At 50.7% G+C, this 20984-nt stretch overlaps 2 protein-coding genes across 2 annotated transcripts; both read right to left on the minus strand.

Moving 5' to 3' along the window:
- Positions 1 to 1912: 1912 nt before the first annotated feature.
- LOC140257273 (uncharacterized) lies at positions 1913 to 11055 on the minus strand. Its single transcript, XM_072346469.1, has 9 exons — positions 10667 to 11055; positions 7655 to 7694; positions 5519 to 5580; positions 5013 to 5160; positions 4549 to 4805; positions 4272 to 4357; positions 3775 to 3917; positions 3189 to 3258; positions 1913 to 2891 (listed from the first exon to the last, which is right to left on the minus strand). The coding sequence occupies exons 1-9, from the start codon at positions 10916 to 10918 to the stop codon at positions 2468 to 2470; spliced, it is 1482 nt and encodes a 493-aa protein (XP_072202570.1). The 5' UTR covers positions 10919 to 11055; the 3' UTR covers positions 1913 to 2467.
- A 1881-nt stretch (positions 11056 to 12936) lies between these two features.
- Positions 12937 to 18198, minus strand: IMP4 (IMP U3 small nucleolar ribonucleoprotein 4). The gene is made up of 9 exons (XM_072346471.1): positions 18065 to 18198; positions 17367 to 17475; positions 16521 to 16604; positions 15692 to 15801; positions 15287 to 15419; positions 14876 to 15030; positions 14287 to 14381; positions 14057 to 14127; positions 12937 to 13158 (listed from the first exon to the last, which is right to left on the minus strand). The coding sequence occupies exons 1-9, from the start codon at positions 18065 to 18067 to the stop codon at positions 13046 to 13048; spliced, it is 873 nt and encodes a 290-aa protein (XP_072202572.1). The 5' UTR covers positions 18068 to 18198; the 3' UTR covers positions 12937 to 13045.
- Between the last annotated feature and the right edge of the window lie 2786 nt (positions 18199 to 20984).

Genomic DNA, 20984 nt, shown 5'->3' on the forward strand with positions numbered 1-20984 from the left:
AACCAAAGTTATTGCCTTTTACTGTGAGTGTGAGGAGAACAACTTGTCCCCCTCAGCAGCCAACTGACTTGCAGTTTATTTTTCCTGTTTTCGTTTTCTTTCTAATCAAGATGTGAGAAAGTGCTAGGACTTTCAGCTGAAGTTGCTGATGAAGAAACACAGCTGTGATTTTTCAGTGATGACGTCTGCATTGGGAACCCAGAGCCGCTGGGGAGGGAACGAAGGGGATATTGGGGTCCCAGAGCCACTTGGACAGGGACTGGGGGGACATGGGGGCACAGAACCACCAAGGAGGGAACAATGCGGGGGACTCTGGGTATACCAAAACCATCAGGGGATGTCAGGAGAAGACAGGAGGGATTTGGGGCTTCAGTAGAGTGGGATAATGGGGGTGTCCCATTGGGTCTAGGGACTCCTCAAGGCCCTGGGGGGGACATACAGGGATCCCATAAGGGGTGGGGTCCCAGGGTTTGCAGTGGCCCCACAGAGACCTGCAGACTAGAGCTCCAGCTCCAACCCTTCCATGGGAAAGAACCTCCTGCAGAGCAGAGCGCGACTGGCTGCAAACACAGTGTGTGGGACATGCTGCCTTCTGTTCCACTTCTGATTTTCCAGGGTATCTCCTCATTTTTGGAGGTTTTTTTCCCCACTTTTCTTCCTCATCTCCTGACTACCCACTGCCCCCAGTGTCCCCTGATGTCTCCCAGACCCCGGGATGTCCTCAGCACATTCCCAGCACAGCCCCAGAGGTGACCTCCATTTTTTCCCCAATATCTCCCCAGTCTTCCCAGTGCTGTCCTGTAGTGTCCCAACAATGACCCTGTGTACCATTCTTGTGGTCAGTCCAGAGATCTTTATCAGGAATGTTTCTGGGCATTCCCTCTCCTGCTGTCCCCATGTAGACAGATTCTCCAACCTCAAGTGACAAACTGGAGGCTCAGTGTTCAGTGTGTCCTTGAATATTACTGGGGGACATGGGACAGTGTCACCCACTTGTCCCCTATGCCCACGGGCTCTTGTGTCCCCAGAGCTCCCCGCTGTCCCCGACAGGACAGGGGACATTAGGTTGTCCCCCAGACAAGGAGGTCCCACCAGGCACCCCCAGATGGGACACAGGGACATCCTGGTGTTGCAATCCTGGGACAAGTCCCTTGGCAGACAGACTCTCCAGCACTTGGTCCCCCCCTCATCCTTCAGGGCTGTCCCCAAGACCACCACAGTGTTCCCCAAGGCTCAGGAAATGACAAGAAAACCTTGTGTCACCTCCAGGTTGTGGGTGGCAGCAGCCACCAGGATCTGGAGGTGGTTGGTCACCTCTTCCAACATCTCCCCGATGGTGGAAGCAGCACTGATGGCTTTTCCAGCCTCGGTGGCAGCAGGAGTGCTGGTGGCAGCAGTCCAGGCTGGGTGTGATAGTGGGACATCTAGTGACATTTTGGTGGATGGCAGTAGCCAGAAGTGGCCCTCGGATTTCTCTACAAACCACAGGGCTACCTGGCAGAGGATGTGGACAGTGGCCAGGCAAGGGATGAGGTGCACATCCTGCACCATGCCCAGGGGACACCAGAGGCATTCATATGTTTTTCACTCTTGCAACTAGAGTGCATGGGGCCAGGAGCTCCTGTATGCTCAGCTGCTTGGGCTGTATAATCAAGAGCAGTGTTTTGTTTGTGGTCAGTTCCCTCTGACTCTGAGATCCCACTTCCATCTGACACCCCAAACACAGAGTGCTTCTTTCCATGGAGGCCCTAGGAAAGGTGTCTGTGGTGGAAAATGTCCCAGAGGACTGCCTGAGACAGCCCTACTTCCAGCTGCACATTGGGCTCATTTCAGAGCCACAGCCCAATTGTGAATCCCCCCATTCCCATTCCTGAAGAAGAGCACTGGGAACAAATGAAAACTCTACCATCTTCTGCAAGACATTTGTTTTATTCTTTTTTTATCCATTTACATTATCATTCCAAAGACAGATTAATTTTGGTAAAAGAAGAGAAGGTCTTCTGAAACAGGAGTGCAGGGTTGGGGAGTTTCTTGCCCACACGCAGACTCTGGGGTTGGCTTCAGGTCAGGACACTGAGGGTAAAGCAGCCATTTTTCTTTCCCTCCTTACCCCTTGCCAAGAAGGCATCTAGCAGCAGTGTTTTGCTCTTAAGCTATGCCAGGCCCATCCAAAAACCCTTCTCCTTCCCACCAGGGAGCTGAAGGAGCAATGAAGTGGCAAGAAACATTCTCCTCTCTGGCCCAGAGCCACCTCATGCTTATCTAGGTCTTCCAAACACTGCCAAATCATGGGTCTTGGTGTGTTGGTTATGACAACCCTGGAAAATAACTGGCATCAGTCAGAACTAAATAGCCATTAAAGTGACCCCACTGTCTCTGTAACTCTGCCTTTATACAAAGAGATAGCATTCCAGAATGACCCTGGTGGGAATCACACACCTGATTTGCTGCCTGCCCAAAGCCCTGATCACAGTGGCATGGGCCTGCCTGGGCTGAGGAGCCCTGCTCTGGGTATGCAGTGCTGCATTGAGCCAGATGCCTCATATGGGATTGGACACAGACAGGAGATGTTGAAGTTGTATCCTGACAATATGGTCTTCTGTGGTTGTTGAAGTACGGACCAGAACTTCTCAGGCCTCGAGTTCAGTAATGGTGATGTCTCCGCTCTTGGTGGTTGCACCCTGAACATGCTGTAGTTGTGTTCAGGGCTCAGAGCTGGGGCTCCGCACTGGTGTGAAGGCATTGCTTTGGCTGTTCCAGGCCGTCCACCATCATGGGGAGCTGTCTTCTTTCCTCTTCCTTCTCTGAACTTCTGAGGTTTTGCAGCCTGGATTTTTCTGGAACCAGGCTGCTTTTTGGTAGAGGATGTCCCTGGCACTGCTGGCAGATGACTGAAAGGACACAGTGGGAGGGGTTCACCTGAGTGGGTTATGTCTTTGAGCCCATATCCTGCACCCCTAAGCCAGGACTGCTGGCTGCAACACAGCCTTCCTCATGCACGGCAAACAGGCCGTGCTGGGTCTGCTTATCTGAGGGGCTGTTTATTTCATGAAGCCCTGTGAAATGAGCAGGTCCTGGTGGCCGCATCCCACTCCTCCGAGTGTTATGTTCAGAGCTCTGAAATGGGCTCTGGCCTGGGTGAGAAAACAGCCCCAATAGAGATGCTAGTAGTGATCCTCCCGCCTCACCTGAATGGAGCCTTCCACCTCTCCTTCACCATTGTGTCCTGGGGCTGCAAGTCTCTGTTTTCTGTAGTATCTGAACAATCAGGGAAAGAATATTTAGGAAATCCCCCTAAAGCCAGGAAGGAGGGTTGTCCTCAGAAATACATCCCTGCAGCACAGCTTTCCTCAGTGACATGCAGGGTTGCTGCATGTCTTACAGAGTCTGAAGGGCCGTCCTGCTCCTACCATAGCCTATATGTCCACAGGCCTTGGGCCCTCACCTGACAGCAGCCCTTGTCCAGCTCCTTAGAGCCATAGGGCAGTGTGGTTTTCATAGAATCACAGACTTTTGTGACTGTGCAGTCTGCACCAGCTCTGGAAAAGAGGAGCTGGGTGGTGCTGGTGAGGTCATTTTGGAGGGTGCTGTTTCCCAGGTGGAAGGACAGGGTCTTAGAACCCCACTCTCCTTCTCCCCATTGGTGGGGATCTTGGGCACATCCCACCCGAGGCCTAAGTTCTGGGGAAGCTAGTAAGATGTTCCAAAAAAAGGCTTTATCAAGATGGTGTGCCCTTTGGCATTTGGGTTATCATTGGAGGGGGATTTTCTCACCATGAGTTCGATGCAGGTGCTTTGGAAAGGAGCCGGCAGCTGTTTTATCTTTCTCTTGCTGGCCCAGAGACGGCAAACTCTCTTTTCCTGATTCTTTGATGGGTTTCCTGGGTGGTGGTTTGGGCATAGTCTCCATCACATATCTGTATGCAAAGAGAAGTTGTCTGTGTGACCCACGGCATCACTATCAATTGCCACGTGCCGCGATCAGCCACTGACAGACATGTTTCTGCAATGCTGTAAAGCTCTCAGCCACAAGGACTGTCCTGGCAATGGGGTCACCCAGCAAAGGAATCCAGGTCATGCTGGGAATAAAATATCACCCAAGTTCCTTCGTCTATCAGGAATGACTACGAGCCACAGTTGTTACAGGGATATCAAGGAAGTGATGTGCAGTGTCCCCACAGGGGGATACCCATAATCACAAGGAGCAGATGCTCCTGAATGAGAGCTGAACAGCTGCACCAGGCAGAGCCCACAGATGCAAACATACTTACTCAGGAAAGATAATCACACGTCCTGAGAATGTCAGAGAGGACATGGCTGCCACCGGGGATACAATCATGTCCATCAGCTGGGGGATCTGCAATGGAGGTAAGTGAAGATGGGTTTACATCCTTTGCTTGGTTAAGTACTGGATGAATTCAATACAAGAACTGGCAGAGCTGTGGCTCTGGCCCAGCCCAAGATTCTAGCCAAGTCCTTCTTACACATGGGCAAGAATGGGTTGTTCCTGTGGGACTGCTCACACCATGGAGAACCCCGAGCCCTCACCTTGAAAACAGCCTTCTCCAGGTTCTCCTTCCCACACAACCTCTCTAGGAAAGCATAATAAAATTTCATTTGCACCCTTGTGCCTTCAATGAGCAGCACTCCCACGTCCTTCAGCACAAGGGTGACATTCTCCCCCTTCTTCAGGCAGTGAGCCATGAGGGATGTGATGCCTCGGACGCAGCTCTCTGCTTCCTCCCAGGACACAGAGGCAGTTTCAGCCACTGTGGTGTACTGGACAAGCTCGTACTCCTTATGGCCTAGAAAAACATGAGAGAAAATGGGGTAGGTCACACAACAACTCTACTGCAGATTTTTCCCAAATGTTGCTTGTTGCAGTCATTACCCAGTTCAGTTTTGTCCACGGTCTGCAGAGGGGGCACTTTGCTCTTGAGAAACATCTCAGACCTGGGTAAGGTGTAAACCTTTTGCAGTGTCTGCAGCCACAACGGCATTAATCCACTTACCGGGCAAGTACTCTGCATCATCCATACGGCCGTGAGCACGTACAAGATTCCTGGCCAGGCAAAACACAGGCCTTGATATAACCAAAGCCTCATCACTGGTCTTGACGGGGACAACATCAAAGGAGCCAAGAGTTGGAATTCGGACTCCCTAAAGTGGAAGGGAACAGAACAGCTGAAGGTTAAGGACTGGCTAGAGGAAGGGGTTTAGGAGGAAGTTGCCCATTCCTTCTCTTCCCCTTGCCCTCTCAAAAATGCAGCACTGCAGGTGGATCAGAAGCAGACTGAGGGTCTCTGTGGACTCTGAGCAACCAGGATTAGCCCTGAGATACAACACCATCCACCATGAGCGGTACCAGACATGTGTGAGGTCCATTGGTACCTCAGGGAATTTTGGAGTGGTTTTCCTGCTTTCTGGGGAGGGAAAGAAGCACTGCACTCTGTGGCCCAGAGCCAAGGGGACTGCCAGCCCCTGCAAGCAAAAAATGAGAATCTGGGTGCTGACCCACCTGGTGCAGTAGGAGCTTGTTTTGGATGTAGACAGCCACCGCATCCCAGATAGCTGTTCGCTCTAGAAAGAAGAGGAAAACTTGGTCACCCTGTGTGTCTGTTGGCTTCCAGTGTTCCAGCAACGCCAGAGTTGGGGCTTGATGGCTGATGATAAGCCATGTCACCATCTCCAGCCCCTAATGGAGATTCCCCCTGAGCACCACAGTGCTGGGTCTTGCCCATGAGATGCCACCACTAATAGTCACACAGTTCCTGTGGAAGCTGTGTAAGCCTGTACCTCTGGCAGTGATGCGTGACATGAGGGAACCCTGTTGCATCCCATCCCAGAAATGCAACTTGGTTTGCCTAATGCAGGTGCGTGGCTTCTCTTTGGCAAAGCTCACGTGCAAGCTCATCCTTGTACTCGCTCTCCAGTTGCTACACCAGAGTGCACGGACCATCTACCTCACCTCCCCTTTCGTACTCCTGTAAGGCTGTGTCACACAACCCCTCCTCTGTGACACGGCTTCCATTGCCCCACCCCCTACTGCGACACAGCCACTGGCAGCCTGCTGACCGTGGTCACTGAGATCATTAGGCATTGGCACTTCCCTGTGCAGAACGAGTTGTTGTAATTGTGGTTAAAAATGTTTTGATGCCCTGTGTGTTCCTCCAATAAACTCTTCTAACTTAAAGATGGGTCCTATTTTTACAAAACGATGTGGTGCTAGATGGAGAAGTAAGGTGGGCTTTGTCCTCCTGTGGAAGCCATGCAAATGATCTCCGTGTGCACTGTGTGGAGAGCCAACCCCAGCCTGAGCCAGACCTGGTTGTCCGCAAGGGTAGGGTGCTTTGGGAGGCATCAGGTCCCATGAGCTATTCTGGGACATCAGGAAAAGGCAACGGGTAGGGGGTTAGAGGTTGCCTGCCCAACTGGCTGCTTATCTCCATCAGAGAAGTGGGTACTAGGGCCTTGCTCAGTCTGGCAGTACTCCCCACAACACACTGATGCACTGTCAGTCACTGTCTGAGATTTGGTGGAGGGCAACAGGTGTGAGAAGCGAAAAGTAGCTGGTCAGCCATGGGATGAGATCACAGCTCTGAGTGGCAGCTCTGTCAATCATCTGGAAGGGTTTGCACTGTGTGCCATGCTTCCCCTGACCAGGGGAAGAGTCTGGAATGGGGGTCCACCAGACTCAAGGCCACATAAACAAGTACCAAACAGATCTACTGTGATCACCCACCATCACCTCATCCCTCAGCTCTTCCAAAATGGCCTTCAGTCCCCTCTCCAGGAGGCAAGAGCTTTGAGGTTGGAAAGTTGCTGGAGTCTTTCAGTTGGGAGCCTGGCATACAGCCCATTGGGAAGCCAAAAGAAGAGAGTTTCAATGCTGACCTCCCTTTTTTGGGTTGCAGCTGAGACAGAGTTAATAGAATATGTTGTGTGTAGGAATACAAGAAGGCTTTTACAGAGCTGCAGCTATGGAGCAAAATAAGGACTTCAGAGAGCAGCAGCTGCGGAGCAGGATAAACAGCATGAGACCCAAGGACACCTCTAGAAGAAGAACGAACAGCTCACAGCTCTGATTGGACAAGCACCCGCATGAATGGTTGAAGAGTGTCTGTGGAATGTTCTGTTGACATGTAGGGGTGAATGGGAAAGCTAGGAAAAGAAAACTTGTGAAGGTATATAAGTGATGTGAGAACTTGTAATAAACGATTTGGATCGTTCACATCTGAGTCCGTGCATCAGATGCAGTTGTGATTGTTGCTGAGCAGTAGGTGCTAACTTGGGGCTGGGTCGGGCTGCTTTGTGGATAAAGAGCAACTGCCATGACATGGGCTTATTCCATACTGCTGCTTGGGGAATTATCCAGGCCTTGGTCAGTGCGTAGTGGATATCTGTATATCTGTGCATTTATCTGCAGTTACTGCTGCTCTCTTACTTTTCTCTGTTTCTGTCTTAGTAAGGGTAAGAGGCCATGTTTTTGCACTATTGCCTTAAAGTTTGCTGAGGATGGACAAGTCCAGGCAAGTCCTGGGCAAGGGTTGAGAAATCCTTTGTCTGAGGGACACAGGTGGACAAGGCCTGGGGCAACCAGAGAGAGAGAGACCGCAGATGAATGGCCAGGAAGTGGTCTTTTGTGTGGGCTTACCTCGAGGAAGATGGCCATCTCGGGGGTGCTGCACATGGCTCTGACCCAAGCACCCAGGAATGTCAGGTAGGCAGGAAAAAGGAGGATAAAAGAGATTAGCAACCATGAAGTTAGGTTTTTTGACATCAGATTCCTCACAACGTGAACAAGAAGGTTTTCTGACATCAGATTCCTCACGGCCTGGCACATGCATGCTGAAGAAGATGCCTGCATGTAGAAGAACAAGATAGGTGTATGGCTAAAGATGCCTTGCTGCTGCCCTGCTGCTGCCAATGGACTCTCCTGGGCCTGCTGCGTGAGACCCTACTGCTTCCTCCACCACCTGCTCTGCAGTGCAGAGCTTGCTGCTTGTGGCCAGCCACTCTGCTGCTGTTCCTTTCTGCTGCTGCTCTCCCTTGCGCTTTCCTTAGACCAAAGAACACCATGTACCGAGACGCTGCTGCATCCAGGTGCTGACTATCCCCACTTTACGCAGTTCTTGCTTTCTTCCTACCTTTCCTATTGCCCGCTTTCCCCTCCCCATCACCCTAATTCTCAGTAGTCACCGCTCTCCCTTCCCCATCTTCTTGGTTGATTATTATTTGTAATAAACTGGTTGGACCAACATTTGAACTGTTATTTCTTAATCTCACACCGGGTATAATCTATCAAGAGAACCTTGCCTCCCTCCTATAAATTGTATAGCAAGACAGTAAGTAGTTTTTATCTTGACTCATGCTGACACATTCCTACTGCTCTGAAGGACTGTTACTATCAATAGATCCCAGAGCCAAGAGCTAAATTAACTCCATGGGCAATTTACAGGGATGGCCCGCAGGCCACAGGAAAGATATCTGTGTGTATACATCAAGAAGATTGGTGATGGTAATTTGTTAGGATGTATGGGAAATTGTGAGACCTGAGCGTGATGTAAATGATATAGAATATATGAGATACTGTCTACTTTTCAACTGGGACAGAGTTGTTTTCCTTCAAAATGTCTGGCATGATGCTATGTTTTGATTTTAGAAGAAAAACAACATTGACAATACAGTGAGAACTTGGGGATCTGGGGGATTTCACAGAACTGTCCACATCATTGCCATGGCAGAATGGCAGTGAAAATGTATCGTCAGTGTGCAGCAGGGAATAGAGAAACACAGTGCCCCAGGCAGCTGCTGCCACGGTGGCACAAGCTCTGCTGTCAAGGAAGGTCCTGTAGTGCAGGGGCTTGCAGATGGCAATGCAGCAGTCATAGGCCATGATGGTGAGAAGATAATGTTCTGCTACGATCAAAAAGACAAACAGAAAGACCTGTACAACACGTCCTGCACAGGAGATGGCCCTGGTGTCCCAGAGGGCATTTGCCATGGCTTTAGAGAGAATGGTGGAAATGCAGCCCAGGTCAAAGAAGGAGAGGTTGAGAAGGAAGAAGTACATGGGGGTGTGCAGGCAGTGGTTGCATGCTATGTTTGTGCTGATGAGGCCGTCGCCCATGAGGCAGCCAGGAAGATGCACCAGAAGTGCAGGAGCTGCAGCTGCCAAGTGTCTGCCAACACCAGGAGGAGGAACTCAGTGATGGAGTTACTGTTGGGCATCTGCTGCTTCTGCACATGGGGACCTGTTCAGGGTATGAAAGTCAATGACAAGTCTTTCTCTGGGGAAAATATCCAATCAGCTCCATTGCTGGAGCTACATTTTGTGGTACTTAGTGTGTCACAAGCAGCAGGGGCCTCTGCCCATGGGCTCTCAAGGATGCAGTATTGTCCCCCTGCAGTGGGTATATGGAAATGCAGTGGTGGTGTGGGGACAGATCGTCTTTTTAGAATCCGTCACATGAAACCGCTTCTAATGCAGAAATATGTGTGGCAACATCTGCACACCTAATGCCAAAACTATGTGAGTCACAAATAGGAATTTTAGGGATAGCTTTTGCTACGCACTCTCCTCCCCCTCATCATGCCTGATGTGTTCTCTGAAGTCAGATATCCTGAGCATTTCTTCTGCACTCAAAGTGAATTGCTGTGTCACCTGAGAGGCAAAGGAATTCACAGTGGCTTAGTGCGGGGTGAGGGGAATGGGTTGATCTTGTTCCTAACTGCCCCTAGCTTGCAGATTTTGGATATGGAGTGCAATTGCATTGCCATGTTACCCTGAAAAGAAGCCAGACTCTATTGAGAGTAGAGGAGCCATCACTGAATGCGCATTCTTTCTCAAGGTAGCTGAGCAAGGTCTCAGAACCACTCTCAGCAAAGAACACCCAGCATCCATTTCACCAACCATTCATCCTATCATTCATTTCTTTCCATATACCATCTCTGCCTCTTCCCTGGGCTATGGGAAAAATTTGCTTCCTACAGGGCAGTTCAGTGCTTCAGAGGACACCTCAGGGAGAGAGTGAAGTGTCCTCATGATGGTACCCTCAAGAAAAGTCCCCTCATTCCTCAGCCTCACAGGCTGCACTGCCCTCAGTCCCTGACAATCAGTCACACTCAGCCTCTGTGCACTGCAGGGGGAAACGGGCACGGACACGTGCCTAGAGAGATGCACCTCTGGCTGCAGAGGAGGTGGCTCATACCTTGGACCCCAGTGGCCCTGAGGGCAGAGGTGTTTTCCCACTGGGGCCTTGCTCAGAGGAAGTTGTCTGCACTGAAGGGAGCAATACAAGGTTTTCTGTGAATTCTTCCTCTGAAAAAATCTTTTGTCCTTACTTCCCTCACATTCTCACATCATGTCTCTGCTTCCTGGAAGTTTTCTTCCTGGAAGGAGTTTTTCTGTCCCATGCCTTTTCCCTGTCTGTGCTTACAGATGCCAGCTGAGACTGTGCATTCCTGTTTACCATCCACGACACTTTCCTGTTTGCATGGCACTGTCTAAGTGCATGTTCATGTTCTCAGGTGAAAATGGGAACATCAGAAAACTCCAATTCAGTTAATACAAGCTTATAGGAAGTGGAAAGGCTGGAGGCACTTTAGGATTCTCAGTGATGTTCCCAAACTTAAATCCTTTTCCATTTCTCCCCTCTTTACCCACCCCTGGAAGTGGGAAAGTGAAAATATGGAAGAAAATCCTGTCGTTTGACACTGCAGCAGGGAAGCCCTCATCTAGGTCCTCTGGCTCCGGTCCTTCCCTGTAACAGAGAAACACGGAGTGTCTCCAGCCTGATCTGCTGTGCCATGTTCCACATCCCAAATACTCATGCACACTGTCCTGCAGACTGTGACTTTGTTCTGTGCTGTGAGCATTACTCCTGCAGTGAGTCTCCAGTCCATTCCCACTGCACATAGCCTGTAGTATCTGTCCATTTCCTCTCCTCTCCTCGTGTCTCTGCAGGCCATGCCCACAGCTTTGTGTGCTGCAAAGAATCTGCTCCTGGGCAAAGCTGTCTCAGCAGCACTTCCCACTTGTATGAGATCCCTGTGGCCCAGCAGCCTGGCCTAGCTCAGCAGCTGTGGCCCAGCCCAAGGGCTCCCTTTCTCTGGACCCACTGAGCTCCTGCAGATGCCCCTGGGCTGCAGGGCTCACAGCTCCTGGAAGGCAGTAGGGTCACAGAATCACAGAATTACAGAATTATCAAGGTTGGAAAAGACCTAGAAGATCATCTAGTCCAACCATCACCAATACTTCCACAGGACTCAAGAGACTCCCTTGTGAACCAAGTCCCTGTTTAGATAGTCCCTGTTTAGACAGTGGATTCAGACTTGAATGGTGTTGTCTGTTGAGGCATTGCTGGACTTTGTAGTCCTTGGCTGGTCCCATCCTCAAAGTTGCACATTGAACATATTTGCTCTGCTCCACAGGCACTCAACAGCTGTCCACATTAAAAAGGTTTTTTCAACTGAATGATGTGTGGAGGGGACTCACTCTCTGAACATCCACCCCAGCTCAGGCAGTCAAATGCCAAAAGGGGTTGTGCTTCAGTACCAACCACTTCCAAAGCTGCTTGGACCTCTTCATATGCTGCCAAGAACTCTTCTTCTGTTGGAGTATAGCAGGCCTCAGATTCTCTACTCCAAAACGCCCCCCATCAGGGTTGATCCTGCCGCTTTCTGCCAGAGGCTCCTAGTGGGGCTGTTCTCCCCAGGTACAGTCTAGAGCATCATTTCTCATCTTCTCCTGTCTGGACTGACCAAAACACGACTACATGAACTGCCTCCTATTGATTTGTTCAAAATAAAGACTAGTTTTCAGAAGGACTTGGATTATTGTCTTTCTCAAAACCTTCCTCTAGTAGTCATGGATTTTTGTTGTTCTGGATAGGTAAAGGGACTCTACCTTAGTGCAGAGTAAACAGACCCAGTGCATCTGTTGGCTTTGCACTCAGCTGCCTGCATCTTACAGTTCTTTGAGCTGAAGGGTCTTTACAAGAAGACATTACTTGAGAAACGAATTAGATATTGCTGAGAGCAGGCAAATCCCATTTCAAAGCAAAGAACAAGAAATTCCTAAGCTTTTCTCAAAAAACTAAGGAAGATCTTAGCTCTCCTGATCTTGCTAGGCAGGCACACAGAGAGCTTCTTGCAGCTGCCCATATACAGATTCATATGGGCATAGCAGTTATGACACCTTCTCCATGGAGCTTCTTGATAGCCCAGAGACCTACAGGAAAGGTGTATTTGTCTGGTGGGTAGATTGCAACCCAGCAGGATGCTCCAGAGAAAACTATCATGTCCTAGAGATGGGGTGTACTGAAGGAAGAACCGTCTGTGTACGTCTTTGTAGCAGGACCTGCAGCCCCGTGTCCTGTGACACTGCTGGGATGCTTTGGAAATAACAGAATGGGGTGGGACAGCTTGCTCCCCTGGGGTATTGCAATGGAGGGATACAGGAAGATGAGGAAGGGAAGAAGATGCCCTGTAAAAAGGGGAAGCTCATATGCACAGAGCTGCTCTGTGAGAAAACAAGTTTTTGAAGAACAGTAAAGTAGCTCTTGGGAGTGAGGATGAGTAGAGAATTCACTAAGGGTTGTACTGTCTTGGCTGTTATTAACCTCTGGATGAAGGAGAAGCAGAAATCTCCTGTCAGAAATTCCAGAAAATCTCCACATAATGAGCAGCATCCAGTGGGGAACTGCAATTGCCCTGGCATTCACTGGCCAGGAAAAACAATAAGCTGCGGAGCCTGGATGGTCTACAAACCCACGGAGGTCCCCTGCTGTTCCTATGGAGTTACACCACGGGGACAATTCAACAGTTCCACCCTTTGTGGCACCTCTGTCCCCTACAGAATCCATCCAACAGGTCCTGTAAGAGCTGAATCTCTAAACCTATAAGGCACCCCGGGATGACACTGAAATGACGCACGCAACAAATGACAGATTTTGATGTTAAAAAAGTGGGAAAAAATATATTATTGAAAACATCATCTGAGCCAGCAGGATGCCAGTGGTTCTTGTGACAGGAGGTGACAACACTAGACGGCACTCAGCAGGTGGCGCTTGCGGGCAGTGGCAGTGTAGGGGTGCCAACGCCATTCCACATCAGCGGCATCCCCTTGCTCCAGGGTCCCCAGGCGGATCAGGTAGGCTGCAGGGAGACAGGGACACATGGGAGACATGATGGGGACACATAGCATACAACAGGGACATAGAGACATGATGGGGACACTGGGGACATGGAGGTATGTTGGGAACACAAGGAAGAGAAGGACATGATGGGGGACATGAGAACACAACAGGTAACATGGGCACCCGGGTGACATGATGGTAATGCACTGATACATGGGAAACAAAGGGATCTATCAATCTGGGGACACAGGGACACATTGGGGACACAAGGACACACTAGGGACATGGTGGACATAATAGGAACACACTGATGAGATGGGAACGCAAGGGACATGTTGGGGATATAAGGACACAGTGGGAACAGAAGGGCCACAATGGGAACCTGTTGTGGCATGGGGACACATGATGGAGATGTGGGAAACACAGGGACATGGGTGACACAGGTCGGGGCACAAGGACACTCTAGGGACATGGGGGACATGATGGGAACATACTGGGGACAAGAAGGTACATGGAAAACATGGGGATATGGTGACATAGGTTATGAGGGACTCAGGGACAAGATGGGGAAATGGGAACACAATGGCAACATGGGGTTACATGGGAAACATGAGAATATGGCCACATGAGAGGACATGGGTATGGGGAACACGGTGAGACATGGGGATCTGGGGGACATGAAGCCATGTTGGGAACAAAGACAGATGACAGGAACACATTTGGGACGTGGAAACGTAACAGGCATGTGGAGAACACGGGGGTATGGGGAACATGAAGACATGGAGGGAAATGGGGTTAACAAAAGACACGGACATAAGCAGAGGGTGTCTGACACTGGGGACAATTAGAGCTCAAGGAGAGGGACAGAAGATGCTGAGGGGTCTGGGAAGACCACAGAGACACTTGGGAACACTCACGGCGTAGTTGGAAGCGGGGTCCCACCTCCTCTAGCTCCACTGTCTTCCCCTGGCGCCGGTAAACATGGTTCCTGTGAGGACACCGCTGTTTCAAAAAGTTCTCAAGGTTCTTTAACCCCATCCATGACCCCAGTGTCTCCACAATATCCTTATTGCCTCCAATGTCCCAAAAATACATGTGACATCCTCCCCAGTGTCTCTGTCCCACCCGGGTAACCCTGCATTCCCACCGGACAAGGATGACGTCATCTTCATTGGCAAAAGTCACCACACGGCGGGTCTGGGGCCGGGGAACAGGGAAGAGGTGCTTGAGGATGGTACCCACCTGAGGAACAGGCACAAGGACATTGTCACCATAATGGGCTGCCCATGTTTCCCCCAGTGTCCCCACTGCCCCAGTCTCTATGTCCCTCATTATCCCTCCCTTTGTTCCTATGTCACCACGCCCTATCATGTCTCCATGTCCCTCCAAGATCCACATTCCCCCAATGTTCCCCATACTCTTTGAAGTTCCCATATCTTCCAAGTTTCTTAGTCCCTCCACATCCATGTCCCTCACATCCCAAGTCCCCCAATATCCCTATGGCTCTCCATGTTCTCATACGTCTCCCAATGTCCCCATCCCCTGTGCCACTGTGTCCCTCCATATCCCCACATCCCTCTATGTCCTCATGTCACCCCATATTCCCATGTCTTCCAAAGTCCCGAAGTCACTGTTCCCATCATGTCCCCAGTGTCCCCACCAACCCCACATCCCATATCTCCATCATATCCCCTCCCCACCAGCCTGTGTCCTGCAATGTCTCTGTGTTCCCTTACCCGACGTCCCAGCGCGCTGTCCAGCTGGTGTAGCAAGATGTGTGGTGCTCCTAGGGGAGCACCACCAAGACCCCCCACCTCATGCCTCAGCACAGCCCCACTCAGTGTGAAGTGGGCTGTAGGGCCGTGGGGCAGGTGGCACAGCACCAGTCCATCTGGGGACAGCAGTGTCAGTGAGGGGCCACATTCCATCATCGCGTCCACTCCCTTAGTCCTGCACACCTCCCCACAGCTCCACCCCTTCACATCAGCCAACCCTTTTCCCATTAGCCCCACCCCTCACGCATTAACCACCCTATCCCATTAGCCTCCCCCTTTCCCAGCCCAACACAGGCACCTCAACACATTTTCCCCCAGCAGAGGACACCTCTCATGGCCCCAGCCCTTTCCCAAGTCCCCAGCCCATCTCACCAGGACATCCACGGGTCTCGTGCAGCACCAGCAGGTCAGTGACACCAGCTGCCCGGCATGCACTCACCAGGGCCCCCACCTCTGCCCGGCCCCGGTTCAGCCGCCTTGCCCCTGGGATCACCAGGCACAGCTCCTGGGGGTGAGGGAGGTCAAGAAGCCAGGCCTACCCCCTCAACCAGTCCCACAAATGCCCCACCCACCCCAATGAGCCAGAATCCACATATCCACATCTTAGTGTGGACTCGGGCCCATAGGGAGCACCATTCAAGTTTTGCTCACCCACCCTAGACCCAAACTAAAGAGCAAAGCACAAAGTCTGGCAGTGGAGCTAACTCAAAGTCCCACCCATGTTACCTAGGCCATACTCCACCCATAAGCCTCACCAACAACAGAGGCATCACCCACCTTGGCAAAGACACGGAGGCGGGCGCTGGGGTCGCGTGAGGTTGTCACCATCACCTTGGGGGGCTCCAGCCCTGCCCACCGGTACTCATCGTCCTGGCTGCCTGTCACACCTGGGGGCAGGGCTTGGTTAGGACACCCCTCTCAGCAGGGAGTATGCAGGCAGGGCAAACCCAGCCCCCTTGGGGAGAGATTCATAAAAATCTACCTCTGATTTTAAGAACTGGGTAAATCTGCTCTCTCTGTTGAGGAGGATTCAGCCAAATTCATTCTTCATCTTGAGAGGAATTGCAGAAAACCTGTTTGTCATTTCTGAAAAACCTGTTTCTCATTTTAGGAAGGACTCAGATAAATCTGCTCCACATTCTGAGGCTGATTCAGTCTAATTCACTTCCAATTTTAAGAAAAAAAAAAGGGCAAATCTGCTGCCCATTTTTGGGAAGAATCATAAAAATCTACTCCCCAATTGGGGAGGAGGAATTTGGACAAACGCTGCCATTCTGAGAGGAATTGAAAAATCTGTTCTCAGTTTGTGGGGGAGGGTCATAAAAACATGCCCTTCATTTCAAGAGAAATTCAGGAAATCTGCTCCCCACTTTGAGGAAGGTTCAGGCAAATCCACTCCTCATTTTGTGCCTGATTTGGGTAAACAATTTTGCCAAAATCACAGCAAATCCCCCAACTGTGAGAATGAGGCAGGCCTATCCATTTTGAAGAGAATTCACTCAAGCACCCCCCTAATTATAGGGTTCATGCAGGTAAATCACTTGCTCCTTGGGGTCACAGATTTCTGCTAATCCAAGCCTCCTTTTTAGGGCATTCTGTCACTCACCACTTTCCCCTGGAGTCTCGAACTCCAGCTCCTTCTGCAAGGCCAGTGCCTGGCGCCTCAGCTCAGTGGGAAGCAGTCGGTTCTCTGGGGAGAGGGAACAAAAATTGCATGAGGAAAGGGGCAGAAGGAACCCCAAATACTCCATAACCCAAACCAGAACCCCTTTATACCTCCCCCTCTATGTTCTGCAGGCCATACTGCCCCCTTCACATCCTATATTTGCTCCTGTGCACCCCAAATTTGCCCCCTTATGTGATACTTCCCCTTTCTACACCCACAAATTATCCCCCATGCCCTCCATTTGCCCCCACATCCAACATATTTACCCCAACAACCACCATTTTGCCTCTCAAAACCCTGTATCTGTTCTACAACTCCCCTCCACAAATTTGCCCATCAGCCCGTATTTGTCCCACTTATCCTACATTTCCCTATCCACTTCACATCGGTCTCCAGATTCCCTATACTCACCCCCACAGCCCCCATATCTGCTTTCCCAAACCAAATTTGCCCCCCTCACCCTGTATCTGCCCCAAGCACCCCAAATTTGCCCCCCTGCCCTCTCAATCTGCCCCCCCATATGGCCTATTTGGCCCACACGTGCTCCCTCTGGATCCCATATTTACTGCCACATCCTGCCTATTTACTCCCACATACCTCACATCTGTTCCCAACACCCCATATTTGCCCATTATATCCCTTATCTGCTCCCACACACCACAAATTTACCCCCATCCACACCACAACTTACTTCTCATCCCATATTTATCCCCACAACCCCCATATTTGGCACCGACACCCCTATCTACCCCTCAACACGCTCTATCTGACCCCTCTACTCCTCACCATCCAGGGCCTGTCGCAGCTGCTCTTTCTTGTCCTGCTGCCGTCGCAGCCGCTCCTCCTGTGCCCGGCGCTGCAGGTACTCACGGCGCTCACGGGCCTGGCGGCGAAGCTAAGAACAGGGGGGACACGGTGACAGTGTGGGAGACAGAGACAGCTGAGAGGGTGGAGACAGTGTCCACGGAGGGGAGGAGGAACGGGGAGGGAACAAGGGATGGTCATGGTGACAGTGGGGAAGATAAGGGGGCCAGAGGAACCACGAAGGGTAAGCGGACAGGGGAAGGAGGCCTGAAGATCCTATGGAGGTACATGGGGACACTGATGGGGACAAGGGATGCTGAGAGGGGTCATGAGTCAAAGGGACATGGAGACACAGTGAGCGGATAGGGACACAGAGAGGGGCCTGGGGAACACTGAGAAGAGGCACTGAAGCACTGAAGGGAACTTGGGACCACGAAGCAGCGGGGACGCTGAAGAGCTCGTAGACGGGGAACGTGGTGACACTGAAAGTGACTCGGGGATAATAGTGAGGGGATGTGGAGACACCGAAGAGGGTACGGAGACGGTGCGGGAGCACGTGGGGACAGTGGAATGGAACATGGGGCTATCGGGGAAGGAAACGAGGACGCTGAGAGGGACGGGAGACGCCACGAGGATAAAATAACCTTCCTCCGCAACCCCACCAAAACCACCGTCCATACCATGGCTGCAGCCGCGCCGCTCTCCTCCTCACACCGGCGCCTCCAAACACCGCCGCCGTTGATTGGTTCGGATGGCAAGGACCAATCAGAGCGCCCCGTGCTAGCAAGGCACCTCCAATATGGCGGCTGGGATGGCAGAGCGGCGCCCTCATCCAAAATGACGGCCGAACAGGCTTCGCTCGCGTGGCAGTCGACCCCTCTTGAGGTCCCGCCCCGCGCCGTAACACGCGCGTTGATTGGTGAAAGGGGGAAATCAGGGCTTCGATTGGAGGAGGCTGTGGCAGGAAGTGAGGCGGCGGAGGCGGGCGGAAGTGTGGGGACGGAAGTGTTTTTGCAGTCTGCTGTGGGGTCACGGGGCTCCTATGGAGCAGGCTGTCCGTGTCGGTGTACGTGGGGCTCCCGGAGAATAGAAACATCCCGTGGTGGAGGTTCTTTCCAAAGGTGGCTTTGGTCGGGGCTGTCAGTCACGGTGGGATTTGCTTTAGTAGGATTTCCCATGATGGAGTTTGTTTCTGCTGTTAGTTTGGCGGGCTCTGCTATATCAAAGTCTTTACAGCAGGGGCTGTTTTGGTGGGGTCTCCCACGCGTGTTCGTACCAGGGAGTTGGAGTGGGTAAGATCTGTGGTGGGACTGTGGTGTGGTAACCCACGTGGGTGTTTTCATGGGGGTTGGGTTTGGTAGGGTGACCTTTATGGTTGAGTAAGTCAGTTGTGTTGGTAAGGTCTCCTATCGCAAGGTTTGTTTACCAGGGTTGCTTTGGTAGGCTGTCCCGCGTTGGCATGCTTTATTTTGATATGTTCCCTGTGGGAATGGAACGTTTCTGCATTAGATATTGGAAAGGGTAATTGATCTGAAGAAATAGAACATAATGAATTTGTATTTTGTAACTTGTCCTTAGAAATAACTGATGTAAAAAAAAGGTAGAAATACTATATATGTTAGTAGCGCATTTTAGAAAGATGGTTGCTGGATGATGTCATTAATTCTTTCTTGCAAAACCGCAATAGTTTTTATTATGAGTATAGTATTATGGACTAGAAAACATACTGTAAGACTATTCTGCATAGATAACAGACCCTTACAGACTTAACAAACATCAAAGAAGCCAGGGCCTCTACACAAGGCTGGATTGTCACGCTCTATGGGAAGGTGGGGACACAACAGGAAGACATCAAGATACTCCCCTCTGTCCTTCCAAACTTATCTCTGTCCAAGGACAAGTAGATGTCCAGAAATAATGACCAAGCATTGAGTGGACAAATGTCAGAAGTTAAATAATTAGCAATATATGCTTAGCTAGCAAAAATTGATATTTAGCCAGTATCCATATCTTTAGCTGGGCGTCGGGAAAATTGTGAACCTGAAATACTCAGCCAACGAGGAACCAAGGACGAAAGAGACGTGTAGGGCATAAAAAGGGTCATGCTGTTTTCTGTGTGCTCTCCTGCTTGCAGGGGTGGCTCACCATTGCGATTGTGAATAAAGCCTGTTTCATCAGAGATACGTCCTGATAAATTATTTGGATATTTCCAGTGCTCCCAGTGTTAATATGTCATCTTTTGATAGGATTGACATGCTTAAATGTCTGTACTGGTGGGTTCCCTCTACTTACGTGACTATTGGTAAGTTTCCTCTGCTTACATGTTTATTTTGGCGTGGTCTTCCCGTTCACACATTTGTTTTGGTAGAGTCACCATAGTGGCACGGGATGCAGTGCTGCTGGAGCTGTTGGTTGGCCTGGAGGTGCTGCAGCAGTGCTATCTCCTCTTCACCCAGCAGCTGCACAAGGTGATGCGAGGATGTGGCATGGGGACACATCATCTGATATGGGGGCACATAATGGAGACAAATGACGAGTGTCACGTCCTTACCACAAGGACACACTATGAGAACACATCACCCAGCATGAGGACACATCATCCACCATGGGGCCACATCATGGGGACATGTAATCAACCATGGAGACACATCACAAATGCCACCATCAGCCATGGGGGATGTATCGGGGACACACAAGCCACCATCATGTTACCTGCCCTGGCACTGGTCGGGAGGGCAGGCACAGCACCAGTGCCCTCAGGCAATGGCAACCCAAGGGGACACGTCTCGAGGACAATTGCATGCGGCCCTGGCCCCTTGATACCCAAAGTACTCCTATACTTCTGAGGTGGTGTCAGTCACCAAAATCTTGTGTGGTCATTACTGTTCACCACCATCTCATACAAACACAGCAGCAAGTGCCTGTCTCCTTGCATCGTGCAGCTCTGTGGCAGTTACACTGATGACTGACCCAAGTGAGAATGATATTGCTATTGGACTACAGCCATTTCCACAGCTGCCACTGGAACTTCCACCCTTCTCATCATCTCAAATGATTTCAGGAACTCGAGAGATAGCAGGAACCTTCTCGTCAGTGTGAGTGAGGTCAAGCCAGACCCACTTATTCTAGATCCCCTTGCTCGTGTGTTGACCGCTGATGCTACAGACTAGATTGCTCACCATGCCAGTGGGAGTGGGCATAATAAACAAAAGGAATGTTTAATATCTCAACTTCTTGTGGAGATGTCAGTAATTTTTGTCTCCTGTCCTCTCTAAAGAGTTCAGACACAGAAGTGATGGTAGGAAATTTTATCTGCATGCTGTCATGGACAGCCTCATCCAAATATGAGTGGAAAAAAACCCACCAAGCCAAAACAACAAAGTCTCTGCCAATGCTTGGGAAAATAAGAGCACTCTATGAGTCAAATAAGTGTTTCCAGACCACCTTATGAAACTAAATGTGTACAAGCCTATAGGGCTAGACAACATGCATCCCAGGGTTCTGATGGGACTAGCTACTGTGGTTGCCATGCCACTCTCCACCATATTTGAAGAGTTATGACTGTCAGGTGAAGTCCACGTGAAAAGAAGAAAACAACAC

Source organism: Excalfactoria chinensis, chromosome 11, assembly GCF_039878825.1.
Source record: "Excalfactoria chinensis isolate bCotChi1 chromosome 11, bCotChi1.hap2, whole genome shotgun sequence".
In the NCBI taxonomy this organism is placed as follows: domain Eukaryota; kingdom Metazoa; phylum Chordata; class Aves; order Galliformes; family Phasianidae; genus Excalfactoria; species Excalfactoria chinensis.